Source organism: Podarcis cretensis (assembly GCF_951804945.1).
Source record: "Podarcis cretensis genome assembly, chromosome: 13".
Classification (NCBI taxonomy): domain Eukaryota; kingdom Metazoa; phylum Chordata; class Lepidosauria; order Squamata; family Lacertidae; genus Podarcis; species Podarcis cretensis.
In genome coordinates this window covers 35,453,548-35,467,923 of record NC_137182.1, presented here as the reverse complement: position 1 = coordinate 35,467,923, position 14,376 = coordinate 35,453,548, and the positions used below count along the sequence as shown (strand labels likewise).

The 14,376-nt window shown below is 46.2% G+C and overlaps 1 protein-coding gene across 2 annotated transcripts; it reads right to left on the bottom strand.

Moving 5' to 3' along the window:
- Positions 1–73: 73 nt before the first annotated feature.
- Positions 74–8,987, bottom strand: LOC307201834 (prostasin-like). Of its 2 annotated transcripts, XM_079951306.1 has the most exons (6): positions 8,566–8,987; positions 5,338–5,358; positions 3,806–3,968; positions 2,373–2,641; positions 1,499–1,668; positions 74–504 (listed from the first exon to the last, which is right to left on the bottom strand). In XM_079951306.1, the coding sequence occupies exons 1-6, from the start codon at positions 8,621–8,623 to the stop codon at positions 259–261; spliced, it is 927 nt and encodes a 308-aa protein (XP_079807432.1). In that variant the 5' UTR covers positions 8,624–8,987; the 3' UTR covers positions 74–258. The 2 variants fall into 2 exon arrangements, with proteins under 2 accessions (XP_079807432.1, XP_079807433.1); XM_079951307.1 differs by lacking the exons at positions 5,338–5,358; positions 8,566–8,987 and adding an exon at positions 4,232–4,928.
- Positions 8,988–14,376: the final 5,389 nt, after the last annotated feature.

Below are 14,376 nucleotides of genomic sequence, written 5' to 3'. Positions count from 1 at the left end.
AATTGATTTGCGTAATTTAAACTCTCTCCGGGGATTTCCCCTTTAAAACTGAGTGATTGACATTAAACACCAGCACTATCAAAGAGTTTATTTTTTCTTTAAAAAATGGGTAATGCAGATGTGCCCCAATTAATTTGACAGAAGTGGGAGAAGATTCCCAGAAACTCTACCCTACTTCACACAGTCCTTTTGGATATTTCTTAACAGAGTCCAGTTGGCAGTACCGTCTGGGTTGCGGGCCAAGAGAGAGATGGCACCTCAAGGGAGGGCCAGAGCAAGAAGTGCAAGGAAGAGTGTCATAATGGGGGCACTGTGCCATCCAGCATGGTTGCATGCCACAAAGCTTATGGTGGGTACGTTGTCGGAGATCCAGTTGGCATAGTAAGGCACTAAGGTGTAGACACCAGGGTGTTTGGGTTCGGCACAGCCCTCTCCCCAACTCACAACCCCAGCCAGGGTCCAACCTGCATCACACCTGCAAACCAAGGGTCCTCCAGAGTCACCCTGTGGAGACAAAGAGAGAGGGGGAGATGGCAGCTAGAACGTGACTATGGGAAGCCTCCTGAGACCAGATTTGGGTTAATAAGTTGGAGTAAGGCTCAGGTCTCACTTGCAAGCCAGGTGCTTGCAAGCCCCTATAACTGAACTCTCATTCCTACTCATGGCCTTCTCCTTAAGGAATTTGTTTAATTCCCCCTTTAAAGCCACCCAGGATGATGGCTGCTGCTGCAACTTGTGAGAACGAATTTCAGTTTTAACTATGCAAGGCATGAAGTCGTATTTCCTTTCATCCACCCTGCATCCCTCAGCATTCCACTTAATTTGATGGTCCTGGGTTCTAGTATTATGAGAGAGGCAGGGAGGCGAATTGTCTCTCTATCCTTTTTCTTTATATCAGGCATCATTTTATACACCTCTAAAGCATTTTGTTGAGTAGTCATTTGCTCTTGGCTCTGCCCCACCATGTTGACCCTGACCCCACCCAGTGGCGGTACAGTTTGCTACTGAAAGATTAGCTCCTTGATCCCCTAAAAAAAGCTTGCTGGTCCCAAACCTCCAACATGCCTCTGAGTGAAATTGGGACATGCGCCTTTTGGAGTGGAGGTCCTGCATAAGTTAAGTGACTCTTCTAAGATCATGCCCCCCCCAAACATTCATCTTTTGGGGCTGTGCTTTTGTGGCAGCCAAACTGGGACATCCCAGGAGCTCATCAGAAGCTGAGGTGGCTTCTGTAAATCAGGGGTGTCTGGGACAGTTGACGGGTATGGCTGATCCATGGACTAGGTCCAGGTCAGGAAGACATGGTTTGGGGTTCTATAGGCACACATCTTTTTACAGTGCATTTAGTTCCCTGTCTTTTCTCAGAATACTGTAGAGTCAGGGATAGAACTTCCCACTGAGTAAACTTACAACACTTCTGAACAGTTGGTTTTCACTAATAATACTAGGCCCAAGACTGGCAATGGTTTTGTGACATGTAGGATAGGGAGTATCTTACATGACAGGCATCCTTCCCACCTTCGGGGTAACCAGCACAGATCATATCATCTAGGACAGGATTCTGAGGCAGGTCTGGCGCTGGGGCACTGTTGAAGAGAGAGTTGCATGTGTCTCGCTCAATGAGGGGCACCTCCAGTTCCTGAAGTGTTTGTGGGGGTGGCAAGGCCTCTGCAGAAGACAAAAATTGGACAGCTGAATGAAAATGGAATAGAGGGTCTCTGGGGCTGGATCTAGACATGTCCAAAAAAAAGTTTCAGGAAAATGTGTTCTAAACTTCATAAAGGGAAATCACGTTGACGAAAGACGGGACCCCACAGCGCCATCTGGTGTCACAGTGTTATAACGCATATAAAGCACTTTTTATTTGCCAATGTAACTGAGTTCTGGGTGCCTCACACATACTTTTAACAGTGAGCACATTGTGGAAGAACACACCACACTTTGAACACTCAGGCAAACCCCCGCCCCTGATAACCTGCACTGGGGAAGCCTGTTCTACTGCTTTTTAGAAGTAAACAGTACTTGGCTTGGAATACAGCAGCTGTGAAAGGCTGATTTTTCAGCAGTAATTGAATTTGGAAACGCTTCCCTGCAAATGTGGATCACGAACCCAGTTGCATACTTTCCCTCCAAAATAAAAGTAGTCATTCTAAGCAAGCATGAACAACATAATATTTAGTTTGGCCCTCAAAATTTAAAACAGATTTCTTCAACCATGTTCTCTCTGGATACTTAGATTGCAACCCCCCATTGTCCCTGTCCATTGGCCATGCTGGTTAGGGATGATGGGAACTGTAGTCCAAACCATCTAGAGGGCACCATGTTGGGGAAGGCTGGTCTGCATGAGAGCATGCCCTATCTCTTTTCCTCACCTCCGTCTTTAACCTGCCCCCAGCCTGTGACCCAGCAGGATGTGTCCATAGAGAACTGTGCAGAAGAGTCTGGCAGACAGACTGGGAGGATATAGTCGTTCAAAACCAGTGGGGCCTTCAACTCCACTAAAGCGATATCCCCGGGAGAGCCATCACTGCCGTTATAATTCGGGTGAGAAATAACCTGTTGCACAGTAGTTACCACAAGGCTGGAAGGGGGGATTGAGAGTTGATAGGCCCCCAGCAGCACATCATACTGTTCGTAACCCCTGGAAGAGGGAAAACAAGAGTGAAAAGCAAGTGAAGCAGGGATTTTGGTTTCTGTGCAACCTGAAATCCTGTCTTGCTGAGTCCGCAAGCAAGACTGCTTCCTTTGAGTGGCTATGCTTGGTTGACCATGCCTTATAACACAACACATCTTTAAACATGCCACTATTCATAACATTCACCTCTACTCAGGGCTGTCTTAAGTATATCCAGTGCCATGGAGCAAAGATCCCTCTGCCCCCCCCCATTTCCCAGAGTTGCCAACCATTTTACGGTGCTACCAGCAGCTTTGTGGGGCTGGAGGAGGCAGGCAGCGGCTGGAGGGCGGCTCCTCCAGCAGGGAAGAGGCAGAGGCTCTGGGCGTGGTGCTGCTTTAGTGAGGCGGGCAAGGGCGGCAAGCTGATACCAGGAATCACTGCGCCTAGCCTCCGCCTCTTCCCTGGTGCTCATGCCATGGTGGGCACGGCAGGTGGAGGCTCCGGGCACGGCGCTGCTTCAGCATGGCATGGCGGAGGTAGGTGAGGGCAGCGACCTGATGCCAGGAGGCTCCGCGTCCAGCCTCCACCCCTTCCCTGGCGCCGTCCAGAACTTGGCGCCCTGGCGCCCTGCGCCACTTGCCTCTATGGGCAAGTCACCCCATGCCTCTACTTTCCACTAGTCCTTGTCATAGGCTTGGTGGGATATACACTGTGAAAGAACTGCTCTATCATTGGACAGAGGGAGGCGGCCACCTTGGGCAAAAGGTGCAATGGCAGGAGCTGTTCTTCCTGAGTCTGTCAGGTGTTGGGTGGACACGGTTGTGTGCAGCATGTAGACCCCTAAGCCTCAGACCCCTAAGCTAACCTGCTTCCCTTAGGTGTGGTGGAGGAAGCTGTCCCACTGCCTGTGTTGTAGGAAGATTCAGCTGCCTGTCTAAGTCACTTGGGTACATAGTCTGGAGAGGATACCATCTTCCTCTTCACTTCAGTCAGAAAAATATTGTTGGGCCCGCCCTGACACCATGGCTCACCTCATGGAACAGCAGGTTTTTGGTTCTCAAATGTTCCATCGTTTTTGCAACTGGTCTCTTAAAGACCTCCCTCCCTCCATCTGCCTGGCCTTACAGCTGATTCTGGGACAAAGCTGCATAATGGCTCCCCAATGACATGCAGGTATTGGATACTCACTTAGTGAAGCAGTGAGCTGCAGACACCACCCACTTCTCGTTGATGAGGGAGCCTCCACATATGGGCTGGTTCTTCTCCATAAAGCTGACTTGCCATGGCCATGCGCCCTCGGGGGCTGGATTCCCTCCCACAATACGTGGAGATATCACAGACTGTCCACAGACTGTAAAAAAGAGAGAAGAAAGAAAGGTAGATTGTAATGATCACAAAAACTGAATTCTTACAAGGCAAGATGTGAAATGAAACGTCTCAATTTGCCTTGGCAAATTTATTTGTATAATAATTTCTAAGTAACATTTCCAATGACTGCTCCTTTTGGGTATTGAGGAATATTTCCCCCCGGCAAGTAAATACTTAAAATTTATAGTGCGGTCTTATATATGTCCTATCCAAAAGTAAGTCCCCCTGGAGTCATTTGGTACTTACTCCTAGGTGTGAAAGGATTGCAGCCTTATGATTTTGTTTCCCCTGAAAAACACAATCCTATGCACATTATCTTGCAATGTTGAATGTATGAAACACGTTTTATTACATAGCCGTCTGTATAAACAGGTTAGACAGCATATAATCAAACCAATACTAACAGAACAACCTGGAATTGCTGACTCTTTTCATGTCAAGGTTCTCCTTGAGGATAAGATTGATACTATTACACTGGCGGTAGCAAAATTCCTAGGATTTCTTTAGGGGATAGCCTGAACCCTTGGAGTAGGGAGGGCACCCCCCATCCAATAGACTAAAGATCCAACCCAATGCCATATCTGACACCAAGTTGTGACAATTGCTATGAGGTTGGCTAATTCCCTGAAAGGCCCAATTAGTCTGAAGGCAAATTAATCCCTTGTCCCAAATATGGCAACTGAAGGGTGGGTGGAGGAAGCTGCCCATGACTGAGGCTGGGGCCTAAGTGCAACTGGCTTTTATGGCCAGGGAGTGAACCAGAGGCAAGAAGTTTCCCCTCTGGTCCACTCCCTGCCAATGCCCCCGAGGTTGCCTGTGATTGGCTGCAAGTGTGGGTGAGCCCCACCACTCAGTGTGGCTGATGGAGGAGGAAGTGATGTCCTCCCCTGGCCATGTCGAAGCCAGAAGGCTGCCACAAAGTGCCTCGGCTGCACCAGACTGCACCAGTAAGCAGTCTGGCGGTAAGCAGTCTTTCTGGAAAAATGCAGTTATGTCTGTGGGACACCTTGTTTGCTCTGGCTGTCTATTTGTAGTGGTCTAGATTCAGTACAACATGGGTGAATTGGATCTACAGCAGCCTCACACAACCTGTGGCCCTCCAGATGTTTTTGGACTGTGATTTCTATCATCTTTGACCATTGGCCAGGCTGGCTGAGGTTGATGGGAACTGGAATCTAACAACATCTAGAGGACACTAGGTTGTGATAGGCTGGGATCAGAAGTTGGACTGGATGGCTGTTAGGTTTGTATCACCACTATAATTCTGAGAGTGCTTATTTTTGTTTAACCATTCACTCTCCCCCTGGCCTGTGAAATTCCTGTACAGAAATAGTTTCCTATATATTACATACCTGCTTCGGAGCCAGAAGCATCTGGGGAAAAAAAGAGTAAATATATTTCAAATAAGAGACAATGCACAAAAACAAGTTTGTAGGTAAGAGCAGAAGGAAGACCCTGCCCAATTTTGTTAGAAAATTAATACTCCTGACTTCATGCAGCACATAGTTAAACTACGGGATTTGCTTTCCCAGGAGGCAGCGATGGCCACGAACCTGAACTATATCTGTGATAGCCCTGACTATATCTGTGATTAATGCATGTCATCTCAGGTGTATTTGCCTATTAGTCGGTGTTACTTGTTCAGTGAATTGCTGAACTTATTTAGAGCAACAGAATAACTTTGTACAGTACTTGTATGTACTGTATCTGTATCTGTATACTGTATATCTACATCTGCAAAAGCCTACAATCTGTATATATCTACAGCCAGACCTTATTGAGCCTTATCTTCTGCAGGAGTAAACTATCTGAAACTTTCTCTTGATTGTGTGCGGTGACTGGTACTGGGAACAACTTTTACTGTGGGGGTATCTCACCTCAGATTCCCAACAGGTTTGCCACGAAAGAGGGTAAGTTTAGCAAGGATACATGCACACCATAATTTGCATTACAAGATCGAGAAACCCAGCCTATGCATTCCATAAAATGACACATATGAAATATTACTGGAAGATATCTCTTTGTTCTAAAGGTCAGAACAATATTACAGTGGTTCATTATTAAGAGATAGCAGAATGCTGGAAGGTCTTCAGTTAAAGTTAAACATTAAATCAGCAAGCTGTGGGAACTTGTTCACATTCAGGACTACTTAGTGGTCCTGAGCAAAGGGCTCTACAGGACCAATATTTGTACGAATGAAAGTGAAAGCATGTCTGGCTATCTCAAGGAGCCAAAACAAAAAGAGCTTGGGTGAAATTTAGAGAGAAGAAGCAAGCTGGGGTGAGGATGTGCAGCCATGGGTGTCTGGGTGTGGGGTTAGTTACTCCTTGATGAACCATACCACCCAGCTTCCATTTTAAAAAGATTCAATTTTTAACAAACACCCACATCTAAATATTTTTGTGCTAATGCTCTAGATCTTCCATAAATGTCAGATATGGGCAGGGTGATTGTAAAAAAAATGACGGTGATGTCATGCGGACATGGTGCAAACACAGCAATGAAACTGTTTGGGTAATGGTATAAAAGGTTCATCTGGAAACACTCCAAGTTTTGCACTTTGGAGGCTGTGTTTTCCTTGCTTGTCAAAGGAACAAGTTGATGTGTGCATAAGAGGAAAATTGTCACGATGACCCTGCCCATCCCAGGTAGTAGAAGTTGGAGGGCCAGGGAGGTGGCACTTATCTGACTGGCCATCAACAATGTCACTGCGATGTATTGGGTGTGTGTGTGTGGGGGGGGGCTAGGCAACACAGTTGACAGGACACCAACTACATGCTTCTGCTCTGCCTCTGTGACTGCTATTGCCAAGGGCATGGCTTGAAAAAGGCACAGGATACAGAAACTTTGCGGAAGCTAAGCTGGACTGTGTGGGATCAGTGCTTGGATGAGAGACCACCGGTTAACCCTGCTTGTGTGACCTTCACTTCCATGGCTAATGGGAAGGGAAATTACCGTAATAGCTAAATAATCCTGAAAACAGAAGTGCATTCCACATCCTCCTCTTTTAATTTATCACAGACATGAATATAAACAGACTAAGACAATGCAGAAATTATACCCCTCCCCCAATTGCTGAGATGACTGAAAATGATATGAATTTGAACAAGGGTTGCATTCACAAAGTAGTTTGTTCCATTTTCCCGATGTTTTCTTAACTGTTAATATCCACATCTGAGCTTTCATATGGTGTAAAAGCCATTTTCAGAAAAACAATGGAATATAGCACATGTTTAGTGCTCATTTCTGGGTTATTTGATTGCAGAAAAAATATCTGTTTGTAGCCTCCTTAACTCTGAAAATCACAGACGTAAAGTGATGGAATTTGGGGCAATATATCAGCATACAGTGATGCCCTGCTGTTTTTGTGGGAGAATAATGGGGGAACAGAAGCACCCATGTGCAGAAGGGGTGGGGGAGTAGAAGCACTGCCTGACAACATTGCTTGTTGTGTTGTACACACCCACTGGTGTGAATGCAATTGGGCAAGACATGCCGGTATATTGATCAAAAAGCTACAGTTCCATAACACAGCATGTACTTCAGTGGGAAAGGAACATTAGGAAACAGGACAGAATCTCTAGCATTATAAAAAAAGGAAAACTAATGCAATATTCCCCAGGTGTGAATGCACCCAAGGTCTCATCACATTTTGGAGTGAAGAAGACAGACATAGATCCTAAGTGCCTCGAAATGGCTTTTGAAAACAGATTCTCTGTCCTGAAAACAAATGTTTTAGAATACAGTGAATGCATGTCAAAATCTCCTTAACCCCACATACTGTCCACATCTCTTCACCCTTTGTTTTCAGAGTGCATCTGAGAGTGTGCAGAGTGTCTCTAACTGAACCAGCTCCCCATAAAGGAGAAGGCTGAATATATGACTCTCTAGTGGTTCGAATCCCTGCGGCGGGGTGCGCTCCCGCTGCTCGGTCCCAGCGCCTGCCAACCTAGCAGTTCGAAAGCACCTCCGGGTGCAAGTAGATAAATAGGGACCGCTTACCAGCGGGAAGGTAAACGGCGTATCCGTGTGCGGCTCTGGCTCTGGCTCTGGCTCTGGCCAGAGCAGCGATGTCACGCTGGCCACGTGACCCGGAAGTGTCTCCGGACAGCGCTGGCCCCTGGCCTCTTAAGTGAGATGGGCGCACAACCCCAGAGTCTGTCAAGACTGGCCCGTACGGGCAGGGGTACCTTTACCTTTACCTTTAGTGGTCTCATTTTCTTTTACATATCAAAGATGGTAATGGGGGAGGAGTCCTCTGCCTACAAATCAAAAAGCTAAAGCTAAAGAATCCTGAGAACTGTAGTTTACCCTTTACAGAGCATCTTTAACAACTACAGTTCCCAGGATTTGTGTGTGTGCGCGCGTGTGCACACTTTAATTGCGTGGTTTGTACAGAGCCTGCGTTCACCCTTGACTTGCCACAAACCCTGTATCTTTGTTTCACCTGTGTCATTGATTACTCAAAGACTCCCTTCTACACCGTCCTCCATCTTACTTCTCTTAAAGATGCAGGAAACTTAAGAGACTGACTCCCACATTCATTCCCGCCCCCCTCGCCCCATCTTCCCATCAATCACCTTTCTGCACAATCAGTTGCAGCAGCCCCAGCAGCAGTGAGGAGGGCACAACTGCCATCGGCTCCCCCCTTTCTCTGCTTGCTTCAGTGGTCCTTCTTTTGCCGTGTCCTCGAGATAGTTCTGCTCCAACCAGTTCCTGGTGAAAGCTGTTTTGCTTCAGTTTCGGTCACCTGTGCTATACAATTTCATGTCCAAAGGTGAAAGGGCAGGGCTGGAGGCATTTTCCTCTTCCCTGAGCTCACAGGAGCCCCCCCCCTGAGTTCTGGGGGTGGAGATGCAACTTAGAAGCCCGGCTTCCCTGAATCCTTCCTCTTGGCCGCTCAGTAAAACTCCTGGCTCTCTCCCAATTACCTGAGATCTCCCCGCTCCCCAGTCCTAATGCCGGTGTGGCCGAGCTTTCTGGCAGAGCTCCTGCGGCAAACATTCCACAGTGAGATGCTGTGATTGGGCACGGCCGTCCCTGTTGAAACTCTACCTGCCCTGTGACGCCGGCAGGTGCAAGGACGTTCTGGAGCAGGGGGCACCCTCCCTCCCCGCCCTCCATGCCTCCTGCACAATTGACGGCCCAAACAGAGCTCGAGTTCTCCTCCCCATTATTCTGCAGCAGACGCAGCAGGCAAAATAGCTGTCTGTGTACAGCAAACAGGTATGAAGTAGAGAGAAAATATGCACCCCCTGCGTCCTCCTTACTTCCCCTGAAGGGGGAGATGTGCAATGAAAAAGAATGACAAGGCTCACAATTCACTTTAAGGCTACACACACACACACACACACACACACACACACACACACACACTCACTCACTATACATCTAAAGCACATTTAAAACACATTTCCCACCTCCAAGAGTTCTGGGAACTCACTGAGCTACAATTCCCAGAACGCTTCTCAACTCCAGTTTCCAGGAGTCTTAGCGGTTGTGGTGGGATGTGCTTTAAAAGTACAATAGTATCATCTCCCGAAGCCAAAAACTGGGGCTAAACAATGATTTCCCAGAACAAAGGGTTTGTTCCTGTTGCAGCATATAGGAGCCCTGTCACTTTAACTGCTAGATACGCCTTCCCTCCCATAGCTGAAGCATAATTCAGGCTCCTTCCCTTTATGAATTAACCATTAAAAAGTTATACATTTCTGCCTGTTTTATGGTCTCCTTCCTGGCTGCAATAGCAGGTAAGTGGTTTAATATTCAATCAAAAAACAGCATTTCTAACCTTTATGGAGAGAAACGTCTGAGCTCATTGCTTAAATAGATGGAAGTTAATTTCAGAATAATTACATGGCTTAAACAGAGGTCTGATGAAGTTCCTTCGACCACCCTCCTTCCCTCTGAGGGAAGGGCCTTAGCTCAGGGCTAGAGCATCTGCTGTGAATGCAGAAGGTCGCAGGTTCAATCCCTGGCGTCTCTAGGTAGGGCTGGGAGAGATCTCTTGCCTGAACCCCTGGAGAGCCACTGCCAGTCCATGAAGACAGTACTGAGCTTGATGGACCAAAAGTCTCACTCAGTATAAAGCAGTTTCCTGTATGTTCCTGCAATTCCCCCCTTAAATGCTACTGACCTCTCCTCAACGCTGCCGCCTCCCCTCTCCAGGAAGACAAGCGTTCTCCATTAGCTGCAGCAACCTACCTGGCTCTTTCTGGACTCACCTGTCTGGAAAGACTGTATACCATGAAGGATTGTTGATTTTGGAGAGAAGGAGGAAAAAACACACACACACACCACATTCTATAAATATTCAATCTCATTCTTTCTGTACAATTACACCACACCTAAATCACTTCAAATAAAGACATTTGCTTCCTGGTTCGAACAAAGAGATGCCATCATTCATTTTTGTTTTTCATTTTGAACTGGCTGCCAAGAGTTTGACTCAGCATGTGCAGAGTGCCTTTGACACGCACAAAGTGGCCTCGTGTAGTGAAGTCAGGCTGTCAGTCTACTTGGCTATGAGTGAGTATTTCTGGGAGTCCAGCTAGACACATGGCTAGCAATTGCATGAATGCAGAGGATGTCCATACCATTAGACAGGTTGAGGTGGCTTCCTTGGGTGGCAGATGCCTGGAGAAGGACAGTGGTGGTAGTTCTCCTGCCATTCCTCCTGGCCCTCTAGCTATTGTCCTCTATTGGAGGACATAGCTGCATGTGCCACACAACCAGCTCACTGCCCCATAGGCTATCATGCTGCTCTGAGGTGAGGTGGAGGACTCTATCCCGCCCCCAAGGCTGAAGAGCCAACTTCCAGCCCAGTCAGTTGGAATGAAGGGGGCTGGCATTTTGTTCTTTGCTTCAGGAGACATTCACACTATACATTGAAAGCACTATTGCACCGCTTTAACAGTCATGGCTTCTCTTAAAGAACTCTAGTGTGTTAAGAGCATTGTTGAGAGACCCTTTCATAGAGCTATAATTTACAGAATGATTTTACTATCAATCCCTCTTCTCAGGGAACTCTGCCTGCCAGTTGTTCTTTCCAGGGCCAACCCCTTTCCACAGAATTCCAAGTTTTATTGAAGGATGTTCTTCAGTTTCTGTTGCCTGAGGAGACAATTGAACTTGCTCCATTTTTAATCTTTTAATTAAAGGGCAATTTTCAGGGGATCAATTTGGTTTAGCAGCAACATAAGAAAGCTGAACACTGTGCTGTATTATTAAGATAACATTGTGCTTTGTAAGCAATATAAGAAGTGTTCTGTTAGGTGAGAGCAGAGGCCTATGTAATTTAGCGTTATGTTCCCACAGTGGCCATCTAGATGCCTATAGGGAACCTCAAAATGAGGATATAAAGACAATAGCCCTCTTCTGCTTGTGACACCAAAAGTCAACCCATTTACCAGACTGTAAGGCAGAGGCAGAAACATCTTTTCTTGAACTAAGTGCCCCTGCCCCATTTTGCCTGGCCAGGTTCTGCAGGGTATATGGTTCATTGGTAGGTAAAGGTAAAGTGACCCCTGACCATTAGGTCCATTTGTGGCTGACTCTGGGGTTGCGGCACTCATCTTGCTCCATTGGCCAAGGGAGCCGGCGTACAGCTTCCGGATCATGTGGCCAGCATGACTAAGCTGCTTCTGGCGAACCGGAGCAGCACACGGAAACGCCGTTTACCTTCCTGCCGGAGCGGTACCTATTTATCTACTTGCACTTTGACGTGCTTTCAAACTGCTAGGTTGGCAGGAGCTAGGACCAAGCAACAGACGCTCACCCCGTCACGGGGATTCGAACTGCCAACCCTCTGATCAGCAAGTCCTAGGCTCTGTGGTTTAACCCACAGCACCACCCGTGTCATGGTTCATTGGTAGAGATGGCTAAACATGTCAGTTGGGGTTTCTATCAGCCCCCCCCCCAGTTTTATGTTCAATTTGATCTATCTCTGCAGCAGTTTTTAAAACATCACAAACCTTTCTGTGCATTTTCATGAATTTTTGCAAAATAATTTGCCTACTATAATGCATGATGTGCATTATTTTAATTATGCATTTCCCCCTAATATACACATCTTTGTGGTTTTGGATTTTTTTTTGGGGGGGGTAGTATAGATAATTGCATTTGGAGAAGTGTGAATTTAAGTAGATACCTGAGTTTTGATCTACATATTGGTTTGGTTGGTGTAAATTCAGGCAGATGTGCATTAAAATGTGAATGAAATTAATTTGATAAGTAAGGGCTTGATAGTTATTGAGGCTGTATGCACAGACGCAGGACTTTATACCAGTGTGTCAATCCTGAAAATTAACGTAGCATTAGAGAGTAGAATATTTCTACTTTTCTTTTCCATGTATATGTGTGTATGTGTGGGATCATGAAAGTCATCAGCATTTTAATGTGTCTCTGAATATGCACATACTGTATTTGTAAAACTAATTTTCTCTAACATAATGCATTTTAAAAAATATTATTTCTGTGAACATATGCATTTAAACACACACTTTAATATATGTATTTTTGTACATATTCATATTTTGGTGTGTGTGTATTGCTTTGGAAAGTGTAAATTATATAGGATTGCCTTTAAATGTGAACAGAACTGAATTTCTCCGCTATTCTCATTTGCTTCCCCAGATTACTGCCCATTCAGATAGTCATTGTTGCTGAATGTGTGGACAGTTTGTGATATTCCATGTTGTTATCTGGCAGACTGAAAGGCTGTTGGTTTCTTACAGAAGAGTTAGAATAACATACACCAAGGTGAATGTCACAACATGGGGCATTGGGTGGTCAGCCATTTTGTTTACCAAACCTGTTTCTACTGTCATATATTCACTCGGCATAGAAAGGCACTGAAATGTAGATGCCTTCATAGCCTCTTCCCAACCTCACAACCCCAGCCTGGGTCCAACTTGAGCTGGCAAGCTAAGGCTCTTCCGGAGTCACCCTGTGGAGAAAGATTTGGGAGACAGATCCCACAATGACACCAGAGCCAAACAAGGTAAAGGAGATGGAATAAGTGTCTCAATCAGGGATGGGGAACCTGAAACCCTTCATATGTTGTTGGGCTTCACCTCCCAGCAGTTCCATCCAGCATGGTCCATGGTCAGGGATGGTAGGAGTTGTTGACCAGCAGCAATGGAGGGTCAGAGGTTACCAGTGTCTGGTTTAAATCTTTAGTATCTCCGGCATTTACTGGCAAGGTAGTTCTAGTGATTCTGTTAGCCTCTCCCCCTTCCCACAACATCTGGGCCAATGGTCTAACTCAGTACAGTGGCACCTTGGTACTTGAACGGCTTGGCTCCTGAACAAATCGGCTCCCGAATGCCACAAACCCAGAAGTGAGTGTTCCGGTTTGAGAATGTGTTTCGGAAGCCAAAGGTCCGTGTGGCTTCCATGGCTTCCAATTGAGTGCAGGAAGCTCCTGCAGCCAGTTGGAAGCCACACCTTGGTTTTTGAATGGTTTCAGGAGTTAAACGGACTCCCAGAACAGATTAAGTTCGAGAACCAAGGAACCACTGTATGCATGCAGGATGCAGAAAGAAGAGGGAAAAGCTGAGCAAAGCACAAAGAAGTGGAGGTAGTTGAAGCAGACAGAGATAGTACATAAAAACATTCTCTTTCTCTTTGTGTATACATACAAATATTAAAAGAGAAAAGAAGAAGAAATAATAATCATACAAAGAATAAAGCAGTAAAACTATTGCTGGGATTTTATAATAATTTATTGATAATTTTAAAACCCTGAAACATCACAAATAAAAGATCAAGTGACTGAAGAAATTCAATTTAAAGTTCATAACTTAATATGTTTTGTCCCAGGGGCTGAATTTATCTACCACTTGTTTCCACATCATTTAAAAATGTCAGTTAAAAATGTTAATTTTCTTTTAAGAACGGAACGACAGGCATCACTTCCAGCATCACTGTAGAAGTCTGAAATATCATAGCTTCCAACTGGTGTCTATGGATGGAAAATTCTCAGCTTCTTCTCCAGGTGACAATCCTGGGGTTCTTCGGGTGTAACAGTGAAGTGTCATGGTTAGAGTGTTGGACTAGGACCGAGGAGACCAGGGTTCAAATTTCCAGTCAGCCTGTGGGTGGCCTTGAGCCAGTCATACACTTTCAGCTGAACCTACCTCACAGGGTTGTTGTGAGGATAAAAATGGGGAGGAGAGCCATGTATGTCATCTTCAGCTCCATGGAGGGAAGGTGGGATCAAAATTTAATAATAAATGAGCGCTCACACTTCCCTTTGTGGGTGCCCTTGTGGGACCGCATGCAGCACCCGGAGCCATGTGGGACTCGCCAGCTGGTTGGGCTGGCCCCCCTCCTTGTCATCAGCCGTTGGGGGTTCCCGCCAGTGGCGTAGCGTGGGGGGTGCAAGGGGG